The sequence below is a fragment of the Numida meleagris genome, chromosome 4 (genome assembly GCF_002078875.1).
Source record: "Numida meleagris isolate 19003 breed g44 Domestic line chromosome 4, NumMel1.0, whole genome shotgun sequence".
NCBI lineage: Eukaryota > Metazoa > Chordata > Aves > Galliformes > Numididae > Numida > Numida meleagris.
Window position 1 is genome coordinate 4,296,230 of NC_034412.1, and position 26,269 is coordinate 4,322,498.

General features: G+C 40.5%; 2 protein-coding genes across 10 annotated transcripts in view; one reads left to right on the plus strand and one right to left on the minus strand.

The window, feature by feature from the left end:
* Positions 1-3,166, minus strand: part of PHC3 (polyhomeotic homolog 3) — a 36,707-nt gene extending 33,541 nt beyond the window's left edge. For 2 of the 6 annotated variants that reach the window (XR_002437964.1, XM_021394577.1), the window contains exon 1: positions 1-215. The gene's annotated coding sequence lies outside the window, so the exon portion shown is untranslated. Of the gene's footprint in view, positions 337-2,092; positions 2,775-3,048 lie in introns of those variants that run through there. The other 4 variants (XM_021394574.1, XM_021394573.1, XR_002437963.1 and 1 more) reach the window with 4 other exon arrangements.
* PRKCI (protein kinase C iota) lies at positions 85-26,269 on the plus strand. Of its 4 annotated transcripts, none has more exons than XM_021394582.1 (18): positions 85-204; positions 9,042-9,163; positions 11,570-11,659; positions 12,420-12,470; positions 13,616-13,701; positions 15,005-15,145; positions 15,980-16,034; positions 16,675-16,733; positions 17,155-17,331; positions 18,144-18,241; positions 19,245-19,331; positions 19,979-20,114; positions 20,515-20,602; positions 21,032-21,157; positions 21,260-21,339; positions 22,179-22,268; positions 22,543-22,658; positions 23,730-26,269. In XM_021394582.1, the coding sequence occupies exons 2-18, from the start codon at positions 9,049-9,051 to the stop codon at positions 23,815-23,817; spliced, it is 1,683 nt and encodes a 560-aa protein (XP_021250257.1). In that variant the 5' UTR covers positions 85-204; positions 9,042-9,048; the 3' UTR covers positions 23,818-26,269. The 4 variants fall into 4 exon arrangements, with proteins under 4 accessions (XP_021250257.1, XP_021250258.1, XP_021250255.1 ...); XM_021394583.1 differs by lacking the exon at positions 85-204 and adding an exon at positions 3,115-3,199 and having other exon boundaries at positions 23,730-26,240; XM_021394580.1 differs by lacking the exon at positions 85-204 and adding an exon at positions 3,509-3,694.

Below are 26,269 nucleotides of genomic sequence, written 5' to 3' on the forward strand. Positions count from 1 at the left end.
CTCGGACAAGCCGCTCACTCCGCTTCCGCCATCTTCTCGCCTCCCTCAGGGGGCGGGGCTGCGCAGGCGCGCTGTGCGCCGCCGGGCACGTGATGGCCCCCGCCGCCATCTTGTCGCCTCGTCCGTGAGAGCCTGCCGTGCTGAGGCGGGGACGCTGCCTTAGTTCTGCGTGCAGTAGGAGCTCAGCGACGCCGAGTGTAGCAGGCAAGCTTTAGCTGTTGTGGGAAAACTGAAGGCGATAGGTGGTTTTGAGAGGGCTGGCGGGTGATTAAGGTGTCTGCTTGTAGTGCTTTTCCATCTCAGCGGCTCCAAGCAGGATGTGCTGCTGAACTTTTTCTGAGAGACACAAAACAGACGGGCATGTTAGCCTCATAACCTCACCTTCACCTGCTCTGAAATATTGGCTTTGAGTCTCTCTCTGCCACGGGGGAGACAGCTTCTTCCTCTGAACTGACTGTAATTGATCAATTATGTCATTAATTTCTGTCTGTAGGTGGTAGCAGCTGCTCTGTAGTGTCGGCACAGATGAGCAAAGCCTGGCCTCCATAAGGACAAGCAGTCACTGTGCCCTGTCAGGCTAACTTAAGTCTCATCCTGACAACTTCAGTGCTTCTCCCTCTAGTCACGAGTTGTTTTTCTGTGATGAAGGAATGTATTCTGTATTTTAGAGTTACACAACGTTAATACGTAGTTTCCACATGCACCAGTATTTTCAAAGTTGCTTATGTTTGGGACTATACAGAAAAAAAAAGCTCAGTGCTGTGAGAGCAAGGAAGAAATCTGCTGCAATGTACAAGAGTGCTGGATTATGACACTAAGTGTCTTAACAGAATCAGCTATGTGGATGAAAGTCAAATTGTTAACAAGTTGGTAACAACAGCAACAAGTAGTAAAATGTAGCTCAGCAATACCTTTAGACAGGCTCACAGGTAATGTGGTTCAGCCAACTGATAACTGGACATGAGGGAAAAAAATGTCTAGCAGCTAAGTGGGGTAGATGAGTACTTTGCAAAGAAAAGAATCTCAGTAAGCATCTCAGAAATGCAAATACTTTCCAAAGCATTACAGACAAGCTTGAACTGGTGAAGCAGTGATGCTGTCCACAGGACCATCCTCCTTTCCTCAGCAGTCAGAAATATGTTTAACAATCCTTGCTGGAGTTATGAGTAATCATAACAGTTTCTAACAACTGGTGCATTGCTGTTGGATTATCCCTATAGGGTCCAACAGACTGCTTCCAATTTATCAGATCTGTCGTGGTGAACAGGAACACAAACAAAACCAGGGTCTCTCTTTGGTCCCACTGCCTGCCTAATGGAGCCTTAATGAGTGACTTGCCTTATCTGTCCTTGAGTATGATGAGCTATTGGATGAAGTTTGAGCCATCCAAGGGTCTAGGGGAGGCTCTGGATGTCCCTTCAGGGGATGCCCCTTTAGGGGATGTCACTTCAGGGGCCCCAGGAGCAGGAGGGCCGTCTGAGCTGTTCCTGATAGGAGAGGTCGGAGTGCCACCCTGTGGGGACATTGGGCTTAGAGGGGAATTTCATGTTGGAGGATTATGCAGCAGTGCTGAAAGCACCAGAAATTGAACTTCCTCTGATTCCAAGTTTGGATAAATTGTTGGGGTTTACCATTCTCTTTCCCTGCTTTGAGTTCTGCGCATGGCATAACCCGGTCTTTCCGTAACCCACGCTCAGTTTCAGAATCCCAGCACAATAACATAAACACACTATTATACATAGTCTCTTCCCATTTTTCTTCCTTCTAGCAAAATACAAATTTCAATTTGGTATTATAATTAAAAGGTCAATTCTCCGCCCATTGCTCCCCATCATCTAATTTATATGGAGGCCACCACCGATTACAATATTGTCTCATTTTGCCATGGGGTCACCAGCAAAGTCAGACCAAGGATGCATCTGACGGGAGTGCCTAGGGAATTTTGGACTGGCTGTTCCCATTTTCCTTGGTGCTTGCTTTAACCTTTTAGTCAAGTAAGGAGGCTTAAAGGGCTCCAGTGCGTTCTTGCCAAACCATGGCATCCACATGTGAGTCTTACACTCCAGGTGACTGTTAAGGAGGCTGTACTCACCAGTTCAGCAGATCCCCTGCCCTGGCCCCAGGTAGGTCTCTGTTTCAACTCTGCAGAGTTGTGTGTTTGGCAATCCACGCATCCCCAAGCAGAGGTGCCAGGTTTTACACACAGCTATTTACAAGACTCCTTCCACCTGCAGTTTCTGACTGGTTACTGTTTCCTTTTTGCTGGGCATTGGTATTATGGTGCCTAAGATTTTAGGTTCTGGTGTGTGGTCCCTGCTGCCTCATTTCCATACAGGCAGGAGTGAGTTTGGGTATGTTAATAGCCCTTAATGAGCTCTAGAGATCACTTTCAGGCCATTTTCCTTCCTTTTGGTTGACACCGGCAAATCAGCGCATACTTGGCATGCCTGCGGTCAGATGTTTACCCTTTCTTGTCCATCTGCTTTCCACAGTGCCTGGCCCATCCTTGCAGCCCAGTGCTGATACTGTCTTCCCTGGCTTGAGTTACAGGAGAAGCACACTGTGGCCTCTTCAAGAAGTTCTACATGCGCTGTCCCAAAATTGGGTTCTGTACCTAGTAACAGTGTGTTGAGCCATTTGTCTTGAGCTCATGCCTGCAGAGGCAGGTGCTGGGCAGTGACCCCACGAGGCCAGCACACCCTTGAGTCAGGCTATCCCTAGCTGTTCTTTTACCACCCATCAACTATTAACTCTGTGTAGATTTGTAACATCTCTCAGCGACTATACACGCTGAGCTTACTGCTGACAGAACAGTTGCAGGTGCGCCAGCCTTCAGAGATAGAAATCTCTACTCGTGTGTGAGAAGCCCCCTTCCCTCTCCCCTCACAGAAACATCTGCAGCGAGGCAGCCCCGCAGGGCGGCACCAGGAGAGCTGCTCCTCACAGCCACCCTCCAAGCGGCCTCCGCCTCCCGCCTTAATGGCGCCAAGGTGACGGTGCGCAGGCGCAGTGCTGCCCCGTGTGCCGGGCGCTGCCGGCCGTACCAACCGTCGGGGGGGCAGGGCAGCCGGGGGGTGTTGTTCCTGCCCCGCCTGACGCAGACTGGCTCGGCTCCGTCGCGGAGATCCGGGATGCCTCCTTGCTGTTGCTGCTGCTTCCCCCCTTCTTCCGTTTCACGGTGGAGCTTTCCACTCCACAGGTGTGTGCGGAGAGGCCCGCAGGGAGAGCTCACGTAGTGTGGGCTGGGGGGAAGTTGGCTACAAAGCTAAGCTAGGCACTCTTCTCCCAAGGGCGATCGAGCTGCCGCCCGCTCCCGGAGCAGCTCCTCCTTCGTACTGCGGGGCGAGCCCATACTCTCACTCCGCTCCACCCCTGGAGGCTCCACACTCTTCCTCTGCCTTTTCCCGTTTCTCCCCCGCCACCCCAAGTAGTCCCGCCCGCGCTGGGCCGGCTCCGTGCGGCGGGGTGGGACCGCGGCGCGCTCGAGGCACGGCGGAGCGGCGGGGTTGTGCGGCCGCCCCCGCCCCCCTCGTCCCGCCGCGCTCCCGCCCGCCGCCCTGCGCGGTGCCGCCCGCCGCGGGGGGATGCCGACGCAGCGGGACAGCAGCAGCACCATGGCGGCTCCGGGCGGCGGCGGGGGCGGCCTCGGCGGGGACAGCGCCCACCAGGTCCGCGTGAAAGCCTACTACAAGGGGTGAGTGCGGGGGCAGGCCTGGCCTCCTCCTCCCGAGGATCCGCGCTCGGGTGGAGTCCGAGCGTTGTCCCGTTTGCTGTGAGGGCTGCTGGAGCCGCGCGCCGTGGCAGATGGTGACGGGAGAGCCGCCCTGCTTCGGGCTCCCAGCACCCCGCTCGGCGCTAACACCTGGGGAGCCGGCTGAGAGCGAGGCCTCTCCGTGGCTCGTCGGGCCCGTGTGTTCAATGCGAGGTGATCTAACCCGAGAAAAATGTTGGTTGTGTTTTTGGTTTGAGGTCGAGCTGGAGGCACTCGGCAGCTTCCTTCCAGCTACCTGTGTGAATTACAAGAAAAGGCTTATCTGGCCGTGATTGCTCTGAATACAGTATCTTTGGCTTTCTGTAAATATAATATTTCTGGCTTTATGGCTTCAAGGAGAGATACAAAAGCCACACCGAGCATTTAGTATCTGGTAAAGGGCTTAGTTTCTGGCCTGTGTCTGCTTTGGGGCTTTCCTTGACCAAAGTGTTGCAGACTGGCACCGTCCGTGGCTCTGAAGGCCCTGTGAAACCTGTCAGAATAACAGTATGTGAAACTCTCAGCTCTTTGCCTTACAGTCTCTTCAATCCCCCTTTTCTTGAAGAAGCAGCTGACAGGAGGGCTCGTGTGCTTGGACAGTGAACAAAAGCGGAAAGTGCTCTGGATTAAACCCAATTATTTTTCTTCTGCTGGGTCAGTTTTAACCTTGGTCGTTTCCACATGCAGTCGTTCAAATTCTTGCCTTAGCGCGGAGAGGCTGTGGTGCAGGAACAGAGATAAAGCAGCTCAGGGCTGTGGGAGTGAGCAAGAAAACTGCTACACTGGACAGGAATGCTGGTTCGTGGCACTTCAGATACTAGGCAGTGATTTCAGAGGCACTGGAATGTTTCTTTTGAGTTTCATCTGCTGACTCTCAGTTAACGCAGTTGTTGGTTTGCTTTTAATCGTGACACTGAGTCATATGGGCAGCTGGTTAACAAACAAACAGATAAGCTGAATGCCTTGGCAGTTATTTGTTTTGAGATCTAAACAAGTCTTTCTTTCTGCTCCCCTACAACTGTCAGTCTCATGCCCGGTTCTTGAACCCTCACTGTCGAGAAGTGGATATCAAAGCAAAGCTGTTGACTTGCACTGGGAACAGCTGGAGACTGAGGATCTAAGTGCAGATATCAAAGGGGATGTTTTCCCTTTCATCAAATAAACTGTATGAAGATGACAGTCGGTTAGAGGATTTTATGGGAAATATTGTTAATCAGGAAATGTTAATCTCTCTTAATTTTCTTGTCGTAGAAGCGTGGAACGCGGTGGTCAGGCTCTTGTGTGGCTCAGGCACTGCTCTGGCAGCCCCAGAACACCCCGGGTCTGGCCAGGAGCCTAATTGCTTTTCTGAGCCGAGACAAAAGCTTTCATGAGGAACTCTTTGAAGGGTCTTTGTTTCATTCAACCGTGCAGTGGTAGTTCTTTATCTTAAATTCATGAAGTATGTAAAACCAGGAAGGAAAATTTTCCTAAAACAAACAGAGATGGTGGGAATAAGAGGATGGGAATTCCCGGAGACTTGGGAACTAGGTTGACTTTATCCTGGTATTTCCTTCTCCCAGGTAAGCCGTGCTTATTGTAGCACTGATAGTTTGAAAATGCTGAAAATAGTCTCACCTGTTTTAAAGAGTTTCTGTAATCTGTGCCCTGAATAGAGCAGGGCTTCCCAGCAGTTCCTAGGAATTTATTATACCCTGTGTTTACATTCTTTTTTTGTTGATACGGTGACAAAGTGTAGCAGCTTCAAATGTGCAGTATTTACACAGCATCAATAATTGCAATGGTTTCAGATCTCTAATATTCTCATTTGTTGTGGATGCTTTTTGTCAGTTCAGTACAAGAAGCTGTGACATCAGGGAAGGGTTGTGTTGGAGTGGGTGAGAGCAAGTAGGAGTGATATGCTACCTGTGCATTATGAATCCTATAGGACTAATGTCACTGATTAAATGTAGATATATGTACATACACATCTTGCACCGTCTCTGTGTCATGATTAGATCTGCTGGCTCTTTGCAGTGGCTGACATAGATTTTGCACTGGTTTAACTGTGTAGGCTGCAGTGTAGGTTAGGCTTTTAGTACAGTTAAAGGCGTACCAGTCCTTTACCCACAGCTTGTATTGTTTCAAAGGAGCAATACTCCTGGCAGTCTTCTCAGAATACATGTCAAACGTGCTTCTTTTCTTAATGTTAATACGTTTACAAGAGTGACGGAACTTGTGGAAAAAGAAAACAGTTCCATTTTTACTGTAAAATCGAAATGCACCTCCATAGATATTTCCAGAAGACAATTTTTTAAAGAATATTTCATTTCCCATATCCTTTGTTTACACTGTTCTTTGTCTTGAAAACTTTCTGGTCATTGTTTCAGCTCAATGTCTTCTGTTGCCCCTTGAATGTAAAGTTCTGCAAGGGAGTGTGCTCAGCTTAAAGAGCTTCTAAAAGCTTCTTACAAGCAGCAGGATTCGCCGGGAGCCTTGCACGAGTTAATTTCAGTGAGCTGCCACTAAACATTATCAAAAGATTAACCCAGGTGTGTGATGAATGTGTGGGTATGTAATTAATACGTGACTGGATATCTATGTATGTTCACAAATGTGATGTGTGATAGCTATGTTAGGCTCCAGATAATCAAGCGGCAGCCTCCCACAGAAGCTTGACTTTAGAACTGAGAAGTGAGATACACGTATTCAATTGCATTTAACTGTCAGCATTGTATTTTTCCCTTTGTTCTTGTTGCTGAAGGGTTGCTCCTTGTGACTCGTGGGTGAAGTGCAAAAGAAAAGACATGATAAAGAAGCTGTCTGGTCACAGAGGAGACATGGGGAAGGTAGCAGTGAGGCTCGTGGTCTTCCAGAGAGATATAAATCCATACAAAGTTCTGAAAAACACAGTACTTTCCTGTAATGAGATAACTAAAGCATCCAGTTGTGGAAATGGCCATCTGGAATCAGATTGCTTTCTAGTTCCTTGTGTGTGTCATGAGGAGACCAATAAGGATATTGTGCTGTAGAATAGCTTTGTAACAGACGTGTCTGTTGAACAGAAGCTTACTCACTGATTTTATGAGTAGGAAAGGATTTTTTTTCTTTTGTCATGGTGAAAGAAAGAATTTTGTATTCTCTTATACAAGACTGCAAGCTATGGCCCACAGTCCATTCCCTTCATTCTTTTACATAGCTTACTAATTTTTGTTTAAAATACCAATTTTAATTTAATTTTTTATCTTGGGTTCAGTTCTTTTTCCTAATGAACATGTCCCCAGTGTGGTGCTAGGTGCAGGAAGTGTGGAAAATGCCTTATAATTTGAAGAAGTGATAACAGAACTAATCTGGAAATGAGACCTATCTCTGTGAAAAATGCCAGTGCCACCAGTGTAGTTAAAATTACCAAGTGAGCTTGTTGAAAGATATCATCATTCACCTTCTGCACCATGCAAAGCTGGCTTCTCATCTCTGGGAAGCGTGCTGTTGTTGCTTGCAGACTCTTGTTCACATTTACATCCATCCTTCTGTTTAACGTCACTGTTGGCCAGAGTTCTGCCACGTGTGGCAGGCAGGTTTGTGTTTGTTCTAGCAGCTGTATGGTTTTCCAGCTGTATTTTGCTGCGGTCTGATGTGTCTCCTATTGACGGGGCAGGAGAAGTGCTGTAGAGAACTTGCTTAACTTCTGAAATAACAAAACTCCCCTTTTTTTTTATTTTATAGGGCAACTAGTTTGCCACGTGGAGGTAACAACAAGTAGGAAGTGTTTATTCGGTTTATATCAGCTTTTACTTTCTCTGTACTGAAAGGATTTTTGTTCCGTAGTTGTTTGGTACATCTTAATGTTGTGGATACGTGACTTCTGTTTGCTGTAGTATGGATAAATCTGTTGAAGAGGACTTGAATTCTTATCAAATACATATTTTTTAATAGCTAATATTAAAAAAAAAAAAATAAGCACAACTGAAAATCACTTCGGTTTTTGCTACAGCTTCAGTGATTTCTGCCTGTCAGAATTATGGTCTGTCATCAAACTCCTGTCTGACAACACCATGCTCACAGCCCCTGTTCTGTGTAGCATCCCCTGTCCCACTACTTGTAGGCTCAGTGACAACATACACTGGGAAAGCTGAAACATTCAGTTCTGACTTCCTAGCGTCCTGCAGAACTTCACTTTTTACTTGAGAAATGAATCAGCACAAAAAGGTGAATAAACTAAGGGTTGGTGAACTTTAGCTGAAATTCAGTGAGGTTGCTAAGCAGTGCCTTATCTCCTTCCTAAAATGTAGATCCCCGAAAAACAGGAAATACAGGTTAGGACTTTGCCTCCTAATAGAGCCTTGTGGGCTTTGGTTGATGCCTGCATGTCAGTAAGGTGCTGTTAGATCTGTTGAGTTTGCAGAGCAGCTGTCCTGTGCTCTCGGTCTGTCCGCTCTGTGCATTTTCTGGGAACACTGGTGCTCAAACGTTGAGCTTATGAGCTGTTGGAAGATAGTGTTGTGAATAGCCCTGGCTTTTTTCTCTTCCTTTCCACCTTCCTTTGCGCTGTACCTCTGACATCCTTTGTTTAAAGGACTGACCCAGAGTCACCTGTTCCCCTCGAAGGCCCAGCAAATACCAGGGCAGTGGGTCAGCATGTTATGGTAATGCTTCTAAAGCACCACTCTCCACCTTAATTAAAACAGAAATACCAGTTCTGCATAACAGTAAAGCAGTAAATTTTAATTCTAAGTACATGCTTCTCTGTTCACCCTCCCTGTCATTGTGGAGAAGCGTCACCCATGTCTTTCTAAAGGCGCTCTAAATATTTGGAACTTCTTCCTCTCTGATCTGCTGCTTAATAATTTTCATGACGGTTTCAAAACATCCACGCAATTAAAACTTACTTGGAGAAGTTGTATACGTTCTTACCAGTAGTACATTAGTAATGCCCTTCAAAATTATTGCAGTGTTTACTTCTTTGGTGTCCACTGGAATAATATATTTCATGGCTGCGTGTACTTCAAATCTACAACTTACACAGCTTCAAAATCATTTGGGGATTTAAATCTTTGTTTTTTCAAAAGCAGATAATGGGAGGAATAAATGTCAAATAATCAGTAATAAGAATTATTTGAAACCTGAATGCTGTAGGAAGGAACCTTGATGCTAATGGCTTACTAATATTGCTTGAAGTTGTTTTTTTTTAGAGGCTGTTGCAAGAGGTGAGTTTTGTCTTAGTGGTGTGTGGAAGGCATTAGAGGTGAAGATGAAATGCTGCGTGTTACAACATAGCACTGCTTCTCACATTTATTTTTCTCTTACTCAGGGACATCATGATCACATATTTTGAACCGTCCATCTCATTTGAGGGACTGTGCAGTGAAGTTCGAGACATGTGCTCCTTTGACAACGAGCAGCTTTTCACCATGAAATGGATTGATGAAGAAGGTAAATAGATGCTTGCTGCCTGCTTTCCATCCAATTTTTGCCTGTGTGGTACTCAGCTTTCAATCTTTTCTTTCCCTTTGCCTTTTGTGAGACATACTGTGTGTTTTTTGGTAATAGTAACTCAGACTCCAAAAGTAATGACTTTCCAATGCCCTTGTACGTATAGTTTTGTTAGTTCAAATCACTTAAGTATATAGCTCTAGTTTTGGTTTCGTTGTTGTTGTAGTTTTTTTCATAAATCTCAGTGACTATCAAAATGTGAATTCAATGCTGGGATTTACTAGGAAGGAAATGGAAAGTATGCTCATGCTTCCCCTTAAGCCTGAAGTGTTCGAGAAAGAGTTCAACTGACCTTAAATGATGCAAATTGCAGTATTTGTCTGAAGTATTGGTACAGATTAGTGTATGTAGTTGTTCATAAAACCAGGAAATGTATTTTTAGTGTATTGGCTGTTCCATTAGCAACCTGGAGTCTAATAACACATAGATATTAAAGAAACTTTTTAAAAGTACTTTGAAGAAAATACTTGGCTGAATGATGTATAGAAGCTTTTCATAGGAGTGTAGTAAGACTTTTGGCTCTGAAATCTTGTTAATCTTTATGACATCATTTATCCATGTAATATTTTATATCAGATGAAAAAAGTTCACTCCTCTCCCTTTTTCCATTCTGAGCTGCATGTATATGCTAGGCATGTTTTGGAAAGGTTACTTGTCTTTCTTGCTTTCTTTGTGGAGCTGTGTTCTGCACATAAGTTTTGAGTACACCAAAGACATCTCAATTATGAAATAGCTGTTGTTATTTTAGCCTGCTAAGTACTTGATGCAGTACATAAAAGGCAGTGATTTGTCTGCACTGATTAGTAATTGTATGCAGTGATTAGCATAGATGGTGCTTACAGACCTCTTTCCTCCCCTCATCACAAATTTTGTATTCAAAATCGGGTGAGTGTCAATTTATTGAGAGCTCAAAGCTAAACAGGGACTCGAGTTGCTTTTGGAAGTGATGTATGGGTAGCTGTGTTGAAGACCGTGGTCTTGAGAATCTGAGCAGATTTTCTCTTCTGCTTATCACCAGCTTTCCCAAGCTATTTACGCAAGGCAGATGCAGTAAGTGGAAAGGAGCGAGTTTTATAAGGAAACTAATGTGTCGTGGTGCCATTTGAGTTAGATATGCACTTCACAGTAAGCTGGCTGTTTTGTTTTATCTCAAGGACTTTTCACTGAAAAGAAAGAGTCTGGAGAGTTATAGTAAGAAGTACGTCTATCTTTATGAAACAAGTATGTGTGTATGGTGGACTGGTAATTGGTTACCACACTTCTGGTAGCAGGTATGGTATCTAGGTCTTCTTTGCTACTTTCTGACTGTATTGCTGTGACTAAACTGTTTCACTGGATTTGCCAAGCCGCTGGGGTTTTTGTTTGTCATGCACCAAATGTCTTCTGAGTTGTTGCAGGTGTAGGGCGTTGTGTTTAACTGCTTCTGTTTCACAGAGTTTAACAACACCAAGGCAGTTTGAATTTAGCTGAATGCGGTCACTTCAAAGAAATGGTCAGGTTCAACTGGCAAGTGGAGTGAACTTGATTGGTTTTTAGATGAACTTTGATTTTACCTATATCTGGTCATCTCTTACTCTGTCTCATGATGTGTACTGTAAGGTGGACACTAGACTGCCACATGTGTTCAGTCTTCTTGGTAGATAAGTCAAGATTAAACAGTTTCCTGACATATTTTATCTGAGTTTACTTTGGATGACTGCAAAATTATTACTAGTCTGCTGCTGTTGAAAGAATGTTTGTAGTTCATCGTTTTTATACTTGGCCTCAGCTAGTAATACGTTATGAATTATAATTTCTGTTATTCCCCATTAGATTTTAAAGTGAAACTGGGAATCTGAGGGCAGTGTGGAAAGATCAGTTACATCCTTCTGCCATTGTCAGCTAAGTTGTGATCACCAATAAAAAAAACATGCAAATCAGAATTAATAATGAAGGTTCCTACTAGTCTGTAAACTTTGCATGCAATCTGGAGCACTGCATACGCTGTTGAAAGCTTCCCTTTCTTCTGTCAAAATGAAACAAAAAGCTGTTTGCACAGGTGTCAAAAACAAATGAAGAAAAACTGGTTTGTTGATTGTCAGTGACTCTGAATAAATAGGGATGTTCCTTCTCCTCCTTCCACACTCTCCACTTGGAGTTTACGGAGTGGGTAGGCAGTTGAGTGCCAAGATTGTCTAATGGGGCAGGGACATGATATACGATGAAAAATGACAAAAACATTACCACCCAGGAGGATATTGCTTTGGTTTGCTACAAGAATTATCATAGGAACAGCTGTGAGGGAGCTGCTGAATGGCACAGAACTAATTAGACTGAGTTTTGTGGTGTTTTCTTTTCTTCCTTCAGGAGACCCATGTACAGTTTCTTCCCAGCTGGAGTTAGAAGAGGCGTTTCGGCTGTATGAACTAAACAAGGATTCAGAGCTTCTAATTCATGGTACACTGAAATTTAATATGCTACTTGTAATGTTTGCACCTACAGAGAACTAGAATTTTTACCTCATGTTATCAATGTCTTTTGCACTCCTCCAGCTTCCTCAGTTAAAGCCTGTTGTGGCAGTCTGTCAAGAGGATGCTGAGGACCATGCATCACTCTTCTTAGTTGTCAGCACTTGTCAGTGTTCTTTATGGAATTAAGAAAGGAAAAAATAATTAAAAACTGGGAAATAATTTCATCTGGTCCTATACATGTGTATTTCTGTTTTTTATTATTATGCTTTTTGATTTGTCTCGTCTCCATTTACTTCTGCATTTGATTGGTTTCTGAATAACTCTGCACCGGGGCTGACCTTCTCAAGTTTTCCTTTCCTACTGCTCCTGCAGCTAAATACACTGGAAACAAAGAACTAATGTAGGCAAGATCATACTTGGCTGCTTAGGGTGCTGTAATTTGCTACACTTACAGTTTAGATTTCCAAATACTGCAGTGATTGGTCACACAAGAAACCAGCATCAATACTTGTTGCTGGCTTCTTTAAGTAACTTAGTTTACTCTGCTGTCCGGTTGTATTTCTCACTTGGATCACTGTTGTGTCCAGTATGGGGTTTTGTGACCTCTTTTCATCTTGCTTGCTGTTAGAATGCATTTTAACTATTTTTTTTATTTGTGTTGCCTTCCTATATAGATGTTGTATTTAATCCAAAGAATTGTTTCCTGTTTGAAACAGATTAATAGGAAGCTAATGTTTTTCTTGCAGTCTTTCCTTGTGTACCAGAACGGCCCGGCATGCCTTGTCCAGGAGAAGACAGTAAGTAGGCATTTTAGTTTGGATGTACTTAAAGTAAGTCATCTCTATACCAGAAGATGTTGATATTTCTATTGTTTGATTTCCTGTACTTATGACTATTAATAATGCAAATCCCTACACCTTACATATTTAAAAGGAATAGAAAGTTTTGCTAAACTTGAATGTTGTTTGTCATTTCTGAATCAGTGTTAATAAAGCATTTTTGCATTCCTGTTAACTATCCATGCGTCTCTGCTTTCCTTGCTTTTGCCTCTTTCATGGCAGTTCTTTATTCCTGTCTCTAGTAGTTGCCAGATTGCTAGCTGACTAATGTGAGCAAAGGCTTGCAACCACTTGTCACGAGGTGTCAAATCATCAGTTTCAAACCTACGTTTAGGTAATACCAGGAGTATTCTCTGAAAACTTTTGTCATGCTAGTAAATGTACTAACCATTAGAAGTGATTTTCCATCTGTTTAATGTAGGCTTCTATGCTGCTGATACTCATTTTATAAAAGGTGGTGGGTATGCTATGCATGCACACATCTGTCAGCTTGATATCCAAGTTCTTGACAAATGTCAGTGTGCATGCTTAAGTCTTCACTTTGGCAATAGGAGTAATGCTGCTTTTCTGAAGGGGGAGAAAAAAGGATCTAGACTAAAACCTGAAATAGCTTTGCGACTTGAGATAGTATCGTGTATTTTAGTTTTCAATTTCGATTCCTGACATGCCTGTAATGAAACAATCAAAAAACGGTGGCAGCTGTGGACCTAAGACACTGGAGGATCTGTGCAAGCAATCATAAATCAGGACTTGCTCCTGAAATGCACCTTCTTCCCTCCTTCCCACAGCTCCTCCTTGAGTTAGGTAAGGTACGTGCATGTTTTCCAAACAAGTGCTTGTGTTGTTTGGACTGTTTTCCTTCTTTTGGCTCACTCTTCCTTTTACCTTTGGAAAGGCAGAATTAACTTGCAGGTGGTCAGAGTATTCTGCTTGACGTTTCCTCCAAAATTTAAAAAATGAAGAAAATACTTTGTGTTTCTATAAGGTGACAGGAGTGAAATTTTACTCTGCAAATCACTTTACACAGAAGCATCCATGAGAAAATACTGTAGTTCTGCATTTCTATTTTTTTAATGGATATAATCATATGTTTTTCCTCTTAGAATCCATTTATCGCCGTGGCGCCCGCCGGTGGCGAAAGCTCTATTGTGCAAATGGTCACACTTTCCAAGCCAAACGATTTAACAGGGTGAGACTCTTGCTGGGTACTTAAAACCATGTTACAGGGTTGTCTTACTTCTGTAATTTTAACGTTACTGCCTTGAAAAAAATAAAAGGTAGACTTATTCTAATTCTTGTTGACTGTCTGGAGTACTTAGACCTTGTGTAACTGTAGTTTCAGGAAACTAGTGATAGAAAATCAGGCACTAAAAAAAAATAAATAGTTGTAACTCACTTTACAGTATACTCTGTAACTGTAGTATCAGTTACAGAAGTGCTCTAGTGCTCCTTTAAAAACTTCAGAGAGGACAGACTTTAACACTGGCATTAGGTGAAAGTGAAACTTTCATTAAATGAAAATGAACTGAAAGTGCATTTGCAGTTCTCTACGTGTACTTTGAGTTGCTTATGATCCACGGGGTTTTCTTTCATGACTTAAAACCTGAGGTGTTTCTCTAACATCTGCTTATGATGGCATATAAACAATTGAAAATAACAGACCAATTTTAATACTTTCAAGAAGAACCAAGCAAGCTATGTGCTGCGTGTATCGGGAAAAATAAATAAAAGAAGAATTGAATAAGCAAGGTTCCTTGACAGCTTCAGTATTCTTTCCTCCTTTTCTAAGCTGTGAATCATGTGCTTAAATAATGCTCAAAACTATCTCCACTAAACTTCATACTCAGCATTATTCATTTAACTTTACTTTGTTTTTAATATAAACAATAGTCTGGGAAATACTCATTGACCTCTTCCTGGTCAAAGGCTGTCAAGGCACCGTCCCGCTTGATTTTGTAGGTGCCCTGTGTTCATGGTTCTTTTGAGTTGTGACATGAGTGTCCTTCAGAGAGTGGTGATCTTCCCAGTTCCTCTTAGCTGGTGGTTTAACTGTGCTGAAGCTTTTGCTTTCCTGCCTTTCTCTCTTCAAATCTAAGGACTCATCTACATAAAGATAATGAGACATAGCGAACTAGCTTGGTCACAGGAGCCTGCTTATTCATCTGCACTGCTTTTGACCTGCAGTTGACTCGTGTCTCTCTGGGTCCGCGTGCAGCAGAAGAGGCTGACTGTGCCTGCACCTCTCCATGTAAATGTGCTCGTTCTGTATAAGCAGTTGCTGCTTATTGGTCATTTGTAATTCTTGGGCTTTTCTATGTTGTATCTGCCTGTTCTATCTTAAAGTTCTGTCATAGACTTTTCTGCTATTGTAGCAACTTAAGTAGGGGTCTTTCTGATCTCCTATCCTGTGTTCTTCAATAGTGAGAGTCTGGCTGAATAGTTCCTTTTGTTTAGCTTTGCTTTTAATCAGTTTTGTTGATTTATCCTTCTAGCGAGCTCACTGTGCCATCTGCACTGACCGAATATGGGGCCTGGGTCGCCAGGGATATAAATGCATCAACTGCAAACTCCTTGTTCACAAGAAGTGTCACAAACTGGTCACTACTGAATGTGGCCGTCATACACTACAACCAGTAAGTAAGGTTTCTTTAAAAAGTTGTCTTTAAAAAGCAATAATAAATAAGTAAAAGAGCCTGTTTCATACTAATGGCTTTCAAACTATGCGCTGCAAATAGTCACAGTAGGTGAAACTTAGAAAGGCTGTCATTCTTCATGGCTCCTGCATTACTTGACAAGAAAATAGCAGAGTCGCTTAGCAGAATGGCAGGTCAGTGACAAGATGGTCTTAATTCTTGCATATATTGTCCATTTCTGTGTCAGATGGTAAAAGGCAAGGTAAATATGACTGAAGTTGTTACACAGTATTTGTTTGTGTACATGTGTATATGTATACATTTCACATATTCAGAGTGAAGTACAAGTAAATTCTCTAAGCATCTGTTAGATTATTGGACTGTTTTGTTTGATAGAAAGGGAAGGTGAGGCACAAGAGTTCTGACTTTCCCAAGTGATGCAGTCATCTTTAGTTCTCGAGTCCTTGGGGAAAGCAATAGATAAATACCACTCATAGTTCAGTGTTAAAAGCGGACAGCTAGAAGTCTTTATTTCATAAATGTATTTGTCTAATATATGTTCTGCTAAAGTACGTGCAATTTTCTGTCTCATTTTGCATCTGCTCTACTACCTTCTCTCTGTTGTATGAAGTTTTCTTCAACAGCTTCTAGAAACTTGCCATAACTTCTGGAAAATAGGTAAAATAAGGACTACAGTGATTCTTCTTATACTGTATGGACTAGAGCAGTAATTATGTAGATTAATCTAAAAAAGCTCTTATTTCTCAGAGATCCTTTATTGTCTCTAAAATGCTTTTCACAGTCTGTTACAAAAAATGTTGTGCACATTTGCAGGAACCAATAATGCCTATGGATCCATCATCAGTGCATCCAGATAATGTAGAATCAGGTAAGATCGGTGCTTTTCTTTGCAACATGAACATGAGTTTTAAAATGAAACAGAATCACTTTAAGCAATTTACTTTGAAAGTTCTGTTTTACCCCTTTTCATAGGGTGAGAAAAACAGGATAGCTTCTTAATACTGAGGGGGATTTCAATATAAAAATCCCTTGATCCTGTGTCTTGCAGTTTAACAAACTGTCCTAAAGATAAAGATTCTAGGCTGTTACTTACCTTTTTCCATCAGTAAGCTGTATATTTTAAATGTCCTCATTAAACAAACAAAAAAGCCCTAAACAGAATTACAGTGGAAAAAAATTAAACAAGATTTCCTGATGTTTCAACTTTAATAAAGACAATGATCAGTTAAAAAAGTGTTATTTTGCACAAGATACTGTGTGTCAAGAATAGTTTAAATAGGTTTCCAAATATAATCACAACTTTAAATTAGCTGTAGCAATTGTTATTGCAGTATTGCAAAGACAATGATTTTGGTACCTTAAAAACAACAAAAAATTACCAGTTTTGAATGCTTGTCATAGATACATTTAACCTGTTTCTCCTTGATTCAACTAATGAGTGGAAATTTTGGAGAGGAAGAAAATACCGTTGTGTTCCATAGATCTAATAGTTTTCCTTGCATCTCTAGTGATTCCATATAATCCATCAAGTCATGAGAGCTTAGACCATGTTGGTGAAGAAAAGGAGGTAAAGTATCTTAACCATGCTAATTGTATTCAAAGATCTTCAACTCTGCCACTCTTTGTTTAAATGCCTTAGTAATTTAACTTGTCACAAAATGAAAGCTAGTACATAGAGCATGTTTGGCTTGCTCACTCGGTGGTTGCATGTGTGTCTTTCAAGCTGATTTTTTAAAAACTTGGTTTGAGATGTGCTTTGATTTAGAAAGCGTTCCAAATTCTTCCTGTTTCATTTGTTTTTCATCTGCCGTGTTTCTTCTACCTTCTTCCTTTGCCCTTCTGTTCCTTTTCATGGCAGTGCAGTTTAAGAATAGCAAGTGTTAACTGAAGCACTTGTGTATTCATTGTGCTGTTCTGTTTGGAGTGCTAACTCTCTTCAGTTGTTAAAATTGACAAGCCTGCTAATTCAAAAGTATCTCTATCCATAGGCAATGGGCATTAGAGAAAGTGGCAAAGCTTCTTCCAGTCTGGGTCTTCAGGATTTTGATTTGCTCCGAGTTATAGGAAGAGGCAGTTATGCTAAAGTACTGCTGGTTCGACTGAAGAAAACAGAACGCATCTATGCAATGAAGGTGGTGAAGAAAGAACTAGTCAACGATGATGAGGTAGGCAAGCTTTTTATTAATAACTCGGCCAACTCTTTTGAACAGCTTTAATACCTGTTACGAAGGGGAAGCCAGGCATCTGGGTCTGCATCGTGGATTCAAAACTATGCATTATACATTCAGCTACTTTAAAATACATTACAAGAAGTTCACAAGACAGATGACAGCTTTTGAGGTCTTCATTGACAGATTAGTAGTTCACAGCGATCATCCTGTGCTGGTGGTTTTGGTCAAGAACCCCACTACTTCAACCAATGTCGTTGTTGTAATTGACACCATTTGCAGCACTACTCATGCAGAAATCATTTAATGAGCCTCTCTTGCCTCCTTCTTTTGGAGAAGTATTCCATATTTCTCCTATTCTTTTTGCTTGCTGGACTGAAAAAGAAGGAGGTGGAGTCTACTTTTCATATGTTCACATTTGTGGGGATTTTTGTCTTTTTGTCACAAAGGAGAACTTCACAGTGTTACCTTATTTGCTCTTTAAATCAGACGTCCACATTTACGGTTTGGTTGTAGCATACACAATGATTGGTGGAAACTTGCTACCATTTGCAATCAATCAACTGTTAGACTCCTCTTGCTGCTGAAGATTTCATTCATGGTTCTTTGGGGTACTCTAAAGATTTGACTGACTGTGATTTGCTATTCAGGAGCTTTTGCTTTTTCTTCTAGGTCTGCCATTGATTTCAGCTGCCTTTCTTGAGGCTTCTTTACACTCGTTAGCACCAGTTTATCTTTATGCTAATTGCCATTAATGCTTGCCCTACAAAGTACAACAATACTTATCTGAATGTTGCTTTTTTAAATAGGATATCGATTGGGTTCAGACAGAGAAACATGTCTTTGAACAGGCTTCAAATCATCCTTTCCTTGTTGGACTGCACTCTTGCTTCCAGACAGAAAGCAGGTAAAGGTCATGAGATGATGACAGTCTTTTCTTCAAGGAATATTTCATACTGTTAGGCACATCAGAGGCCTATTTAAATGATGGTTAGGTAGGTAGTGAAAGTCAATGTAGTGTAAATCACCGAAGCATTTTGTGAATAAAAAGCCATGTTTATTGTCTAAGCTTTCAGATAGGAAAGATGCAGAAATGTGTGAAATGCTAGGTGCTAGGAGAAGGATGCTAGAAAGGAAGAGAGAACCAGCTAGCAGGGGAAAAAAAGTGCTTGAGAGTAGGAGGTAGAAGACCCAACCTAGAGTGAGTGAGGGGGAAAAACAAGATTTAAGGGAGGTGAAATCAGAAGTACAGAAAGGTAAGGAAATGGATCTCAGGTTTGCTTAGACTCCTTGATGATGAGTCAGGACTTGGAAAAAATTGTGCCTGAATTTAAGATGGAAAGGAATGGAAGAGAGATGAAAATACTGATTTTTGTGTCTGTGTGTAGAAGACATTACAGTATTGCTATTCTGTATAGTAATAATTTCCATTACAAATAAAATATACTTAAACAGTATCCTTGCAGTAGGAAAAGGTGACAAACTGATAGAGCTAAGTGAGAAGACTATTTGAAAGGTAATAATATTAACTATCAGCAAATGAGATTAAGGGGATCATGAAGGAAAGTGAGGAGAAAAAATGTGTATGTTCTGCCATGTGCGCAGGAACCACATTAATCTATTTGTGTAGTCACATACGTAAAAATAAAAAGCAGTAGCTATAATGGATTAAGAACGTGGGAAGGATTCCTTTGCTTTCCTTTAGCAGAAAACAAGCTACCTAGGGAAACTTTGTATACTTGATTTTTAACTTAAGGAGTTCATTCAAAGTCGAAGCCAACCATGCTGACAGAGAGAGAAGTTACATGACATTGACCAGTAAAGATATGCAACACTGCAAACATTCAGTCAATAAGAAAGTTTTTCAGTCTTGGATACAATCATTTGTGATATGCTCTTGTGTGTTTCAGATTATTCTTTGTTATAGAGTATGTAAATGGAGGAGATCTAATGTTTCACATGCAGAGGCAGAGAAAACTGCCAGAAGAGCATGCCAGGTATGTGTAATTGCAGATTTCTTCCATCAGAACAGTTGGGTTTCTGGCACAGTGCAGTAGTGCAGATTATGGTGGTGAGCTAGCAAACGCTTTTCAGACTTTAAAGATTTCAGAAATGTGAAACTGCATTCTCATTTTAATACCACGTGCTACAGTATCTTTGTTTCAAGGAGGAACTATAATAGGAAGCACTTCCAAATCACTTATATTAATTAGCATGACACTTGATAACTGCAATCCAATTCTGATTTTTTTTTGTAGAAAAATTCTTCTATGATATTTTTCACCTGTCTGATGTTATTAATGTTTCTTTTAGAGCAGCTGTGACCAGCTGCCTAGGCAAATGCTGAGTTCTCGTTGCATATGTTTTGTTTCAGGTTGTGAGGTGAAAGGGTTGGTGTCAGTAGACATTAATATTAAAAAAAAATAAAAATAAAAAATTAAGTGACTGTGGGTAGAAATGATTGTGTGATTAGAAACAACTTATCTGTTTCCCTGTTGAATCCTATCTATTTCACTGTAATTTTTCAATTTTAAAAGTATTGTACCACCAAGACTGTTTTTGTGGTCAGGAATGTTTTGTTGATTTTTTTTGTTGTTGTTGTTAGTTTGACTGCTTGGGTGATCAGGATATCTTTCTATTCTAGGTTTTATTCTGCTGAAATCAGCCTTGCCTTGAATTATTTACATGAACGAGGGATAATCTACAGAGATTTAAAACTAGATAATGTGCTACTAGATTCTGAAGGACATATTAAACTCACAGATTATGGCATGTGCAAGGTAAGCTGTAGTTCCTTCCTAAGTAGTAAAAGCAACAATTAAGAAAGTGTCATAAATTAAAAGAAGCAGAGACTCACAAAGGTAAAACTTCCAAGTATTTGTTTGTACATGTGAACCGTTCCACAACATCTCAGTTATTCCCACTTGTGTATTATTGGAGATGTTATGGAGCTTACTAGCTAAAAGGTTAAAAAACTGTTGTCAGTGGATACAAGTCGTGAAACTTCAGCTGCAGCCTACTTTTGTGTAGTCTCTCAGAGCAAATAACATGTCCCAGCCTGGAATTTAGAGGGATTTTTGTTTTGAGACAGATGGGAGGCAAATTAAAGTTTTAAAAAGTATGCAGTGGAAGAGAGTTACACACAGCTTGTTTTGACTGTGGTGTTGTTTGTTTGTTTAGGAAGGGCTGAGGCCTGGCGATACAACTAGCACGTTCTGTGGGACTCCAAACTATATTGCTCCTGAAATTCTTCGAGGAGAAGATTACGGTAATTGGAATTTTTCACTGCTACCACGCAACTTTCAGCTCATCTCAACTTCTTACCCAAGTTGATTAGCAGTGGAATTCTGTTAGACACACGATCCATCTAAGTTAACATGGTGTGAATGAACCCTGCAAAGGGAAGGCTGGAAGTATCACAACAAACAAATTAGATATCATCCCACCTTCCACACTCTAACTTCTTTTTACCAATCATAAGGAATAGCATGGGTCTTCATAACAAACCAAGTAACATCTGCTTACAGCTGTTACCTCTCCTTTATTCAGTAGTCCATAGAAAACTAGATAATCAGACTGCTAATGCTTAAATTTTTTAAACTAATTCTTCTCTAAACAAGTCTTGCTTCAGTCCTAAAAATGTTTTTCTTTTTGCTCTAAAAACTCTTTATCACTATTTTTCTCTTGTAAATTCCAGGCTTCAGTGTCGACTGGTGGGCGCTTGGTGTACTTATGTTTGAAATGATGGCAGGCAGGTCACCATTTGATATTGTCGGAAGTTCTGACAATCCTGATCAGAACACAGAAGACTATCTTTTTCAAGGTAAGTACCATGAGTGTTCATATACTTCAGTCTTTTGTTTCTACTTGCCTTTAATCTGGCTTTAAAGATGCAAGGGCTGATATAAACATTGGTTTCTTGCAGTAATTTTGGAAAAGCAGATCCGAATTCCCCGATCCCTTTCTGTTAAAGCAGCAGGTGTTCTGAAGAGTTTTCTTAATAAGGTAGGAACTGAAACAGTCTGTTTGAGACTTCTCAAGAGAAGCTGTTTTGTTGTCGACTAATTGATGTGTAGCAGATCTACCTTATCTGCTGCACATAGAAAAAGGGTACAAAAGGTGTAATCCTGTAACATATTTGAACAGGGCTGGGAAGCCTATTTTAGATATTTGTCTTAGAAACTTTAGATTATTAGTCTGGGGTTGGAAGTAAATTTCAAACTAAAAGGTTTGGAAATGTTCTAAATAATTTCTTTAGCTTGGAAAATTGGACAAGCTAAACAGATTTATCTGGGTACATGTTTACATTGTTTGTAGCTTATTTGTGATAGTATGACATCTATAAACAGCCAGAGAAGCTCTCTTTGTCTTGTGTAAGGGACTTGTCAGAGCTGTCCTCTTTAAAGCTGACTGGTTTCCTTCTTTCTACTTCTACCGAGAGCTATAGTGTTACAGCCTCCTAGTGGAGAGAAGTGTTACAATAATCTTTCAGCTGTATTTATCAGTAGCTTGCAGTTACTGTTCCAAATCAACTCGGCATATGGAAGCTGCCTGCTGAGGAGAAGAATCAAATTCACTTGCTTTGAAGCATTTAAACACATTTGCATAAAAATAAGTAAAGATGAGATGGTTCTTTATATATTATTCAAGTATAGACTTCTGTATATTCATGCTTGTTTCGGAAGTAAATTGGAACACTTTACAAAATAAATAACTCTGACTTAGTTGTTCAGTGCTCCTTGTAACAAAACTCATAACAATTTATAATTTCTCACAGAATTCATAACATTTGTTTTATTCATGTGTAGGCCATGGCACCCATTTAGAAATATTTTCTTACACAGGATCCAAAGGAACGGTTAGGCTGCCACCCTCAGACAGGATTTGCAGATATCCAGGGACATCCATTTTTCCGCAATGTTGATTGGGATCTGGTACGTGAATGTCTGTTGGACTCCTCTTTGTGTATAGCAGTGGTGTGACACCTTTTGATTGTGAGAGATGCCACAAAACTTCAAGTAACCTTGAGCTTCTAACTGTTATACCATAGCTGTAATACAGGACCTTTGAACTCTTACATACAATAAGTACAGTAGAGTATTTTAGAAAGCATATAGAAGGACTTTGAGAGTAACTTCTAGGCTTGTTTAAAAATAATCCTTTAGGTTGTAACTCATTCTTGATGTCACTAAGTGCATTTATTCTTAGATGGAGCAAAAGCAAGTGGTGCCTCCATTTAAACCAAATATATCTGGAGAATTTGGTCTGGATAATTTTGATTCCCAATTCACCAATGAACCCGTGCAGCTCACTCCAGATGATGAGTAAGTAATGCAGAAATTAAGATGTTTTGATAAATCAGTGAAGGAGTTAGGTAATTTCATCAGTTGTATTCATAGTACAGAGAGTCTGTTGCCTCCTCCTAGCAGACTTGGTATGGATGGGTTTAAATGTAGTGCTGTGGCACAGTGTAAAAGATCTGTGATCAGTGGGAAAGAATTCTAGTTTGGAGAAGGATGATTAAGCGCTATTTTATAAATTTTAGTGGTATCACTTGCAAGGAATGAACGTGTGAAGGAAAAGACCTGTTTTTGACACGTGGTTTATTTCTGTGTTATGTTAAGAGGTGATATTTCTGGAATGTTGGATTTAGACTGGATTTATCTTGTATACTCTGGACAAGAAAAGGTGCTTTGTTTGACTTGTTCTGGTATTTTCAATTGTTAATAATCGAGTGAGTTTATCCTGACTGAAAAGCCTTGATACAATGCTTGATAATGTTCTGATTTTGGCAGTGGGTTTTGTAGTTCCTTGCTCCCGAGCGTCCCAATTTGGGATGGTGTAGGAAGTGCCTTTCTGTCCTGACTGAACCACTGCCATACATGATCTTTAGGTTTTGTGTTGGCTTCTGTAAAATGTGCGTGTAATGTGTAAGCAGAAACAGCAAGTACTGAATGTTACCTATGCACCTCAGTTAGGTCTGAAATCCAGCTTCCTTCTTCATCCCTGTGTAAGTGCATAATATGTAAGTAATAGCTGGAGAACTTACTAATGCAAGAGCAGTATCACATCCCAATGTTTTCAGTTTCTTTTAGAAGCTGGATGCTTTGGAAAAGTGTTGAAAGTGCTTCATAGGAGAACTCATACTTGTGAGCTGCCAAACTGCTGCTCCTGAGGTTTTGTTTTTTTCCTGTTTTGTTTTTTTCCTGTGTTTGTTACTGTTACAGGGCCTAGAAGAAAGCAGTACTAATTGTAAGGAAAGGGAGGCACAAAAGAGAGAAGGGAATGTTTTCAATTGCAGTGTATTGTACAGGTCTAAGTGTTAAGACAAACTGCCAGCTGATATTACTGCCTTTTAATTTTGCTGAACTAACAACTGTTTTTCATCTTAATAGCGATATTGTGAAGAAGATTGACCAGTCTGAATTTGAAGGCTTTGAATACATAAATCCTCTTTTGATGTCAGCTGAGGAATGCGTCTGAGTTCTCCATTTCTGGACTGTGCCAGTTGTTACTCTGTTTTTTTTCTGCATGGATAAAGATCTCTTCATTTGGATGCATTAGCATAAAATGAGTAACTAATCATCATACCATTGCCACCTAGTGTGAATTACTCACAAATTTTCTTCTTGTATCAATTATCACCTGGGGCAATTGTTATGCTGAACCTTGGGCTGCCAGAATATTTCGAATGTAAACTTCCAAGAAGTCTTGCCAAACCTGAAGTTGGTCTCTGGGGTTCCTGACTGAACAATGGGATCTGGCTGTATAACCTGCCAGTACAGCCTTCTGATAAAGGAAAGTTGTTTTACCAGTTTAAGAATACAAATTGCGTTAGAGGACATAATGAAATATTTCTAGAGGAATTCTACTATTCCAGCGAGACAAGTAAGATCTCGTGACTCGTAGTTCTAAATCTAAACATATGATTTCCTTGTTCTCCTTAGATATAGAAGTTACAGCTATGTTATTGCCCTTCAGATTTAAATGACAGTGAGGAAAGCAGAATAGGTCAAGAGTTGGCTGTTCTCATAAGGTACGTTGATCCATCCTAAAGGTGTTGTTTAACTCAGTATTAGAGTCAGGCTTCACTCTGAAATGATAAAGGGGGAAGTGTACACAGTCTGATACAGAGTGCCTTTCTGAGCCTCCCTTTCAGTGAGGGTTGTGTGTGGTATAAGTGGAATTCAGTTAATACTTAAAAAATTAAAATCTGCAGAGTGCAATTTAGCAGGAATGGGCAGCTAAAACTGATGAACGTAGGACCTCATGCTATTATTTATTGCTTTTACAATTTCTGTCTTACTGTATCAGAACTGCATATGTTACAGCTATGGCCTAGGTAAGGGCATTGTCTTACAATTTTTCCTTTTTTTATTAAATCTTATTGCCATACTGATGGAAATGCATTCCACGTTGCCAGTGGAAAAAGCACATCTAGAAAAAAAAAAATAGGTGCTGTCCACAATGACTCCCTTAATCTTTCCATTTATAGATAGTAATTTGTAATAACAAACAAACCTTTAATGTTGGTAGCGGACTGAAAGCTAATAGTAAAGCAGTTAGAATAAATAGAACAGTTCAAACTGGGACTTTCAGGAGGTATGATTATTACATTTCATGTTAGTAAGCAGTGTAATATACAGCACAGCTAATTCTTACTTTAATATTTGGGAAATAGCTTTGAATGTCTTAGGCTGAAGAAATGCCAAATGTACCACTTTTTTATTTTTATTTTTTGGGAAAAGGGATTAAGAGACATTGAAGAAAAGAACCTGTATTATATAAATAAGAGCTGTAAGGCAACTTAGTGTTACTTAAAGCAGATTCAAGTGTCTGTAAACACAAGTTAGCAAACCTTATCTGAAGCTTTTAGTAAGCTTTCTGTTTAGTCAGTGTCTCTGTGAAAATCCTTGTGTGGTAAAAGTGTCAATTCACAGCACAAATCTTCCAGTGTATGTTTTCTCACTTATGTGTTAGCTTCAAGGGGACAGACTGCACAAGCACAGTAGTTCATAGTGTGGTACTTAGTACATACTTTTCTTTGCAACATGAGTAGGAACCAAAGTACTGGGCTGAATTTTCAAAACTGGGAATTAATTGGAGGGACCTCCATTCCAGGGAAGCGTTAAACTTCTGCACTGTTGAAAGTTAGGTTCTCTTGACTTTAAGTTGTATGCTTTCAAATGTAAAACATCAGAGTAAATCTACTTTTAGAGAGCAGCTAATAACACTGTTTCATGTGAAATGAAACTGCTTGCATCAGTTATAAAATTAAGTGACGCTCGTGTGACTAGTTTAGACATTGGAACTTAATTGTTATTAAACTTCGAAGTTACTTAAAGCAAGCAGGAAAAGCCTTCTCTGTACAGTTCCTTAATTTCTTATACAATATCAAGTGAAATAGCTTTACGTAGGGAAGGGCACTTCTGCTGTTCATCACAGAAGAGCACTGTCTTTTGTGCTCAAAGCAAAACTTTTTATAGTTAATGTCACAGAAAATATACTTTTTCTATTTACACATCTAACAATTGCCACTGAGATAAATATCTTAATGACTGTAAGTCCATCGTTAAACTTCAGTTTTCTCTCAAGTGCCATGATATTAAGTTATTTTTAATTGTTGAGCGTAATAGCAACTTTTGTAAGTATTCAGAAGGGATATGGCATGTAAACAGTTGGGTAGGCTTTGAATTTTGAAGAAAGTGTCTGCATCAGAAGTGTGATGTTATTTATGTGGAGCTGACCCTTTTGTATGCGAGTTAGATTCTTATGGGTGCTCTGCTCGTTCATATGGTCTCTACTACTTTCTTGTTTTGTATGGAATATAGTCTTGAACATTGTTGTGTAATCATTCTCTTTATTTGTGCACAATTTTTACTTTAAATAAAACATTTATATTAGGACGCTGTGTATTAATCTCAAAAAAAAAAAA

Bases quoted from the DNA above. Each gene is read 5' to 3' on its own strand.
- PRKCI (XM_021394580.1), top strand. From the start codon at position 3,585: ATGCCGACGCAGCGGGACAGCAGCAGCACCATGGCGGCTCCGGGCGGC. The intron at 16,734-17,154 runs GTAAAGTATCTT...CTCTATCCATAG, and splicing joins ATGTTGGTGAAGAAAAGGAG to GCAATGGGCATTAGAGAAAG. The intron at 19,332-19,978 runs GTATGTGTAATT...TTTCTATTCTAG, and splicing joins CTGCCAGAAGAGCATGCCAG to GTTTTATTCTGCTGAAATCA.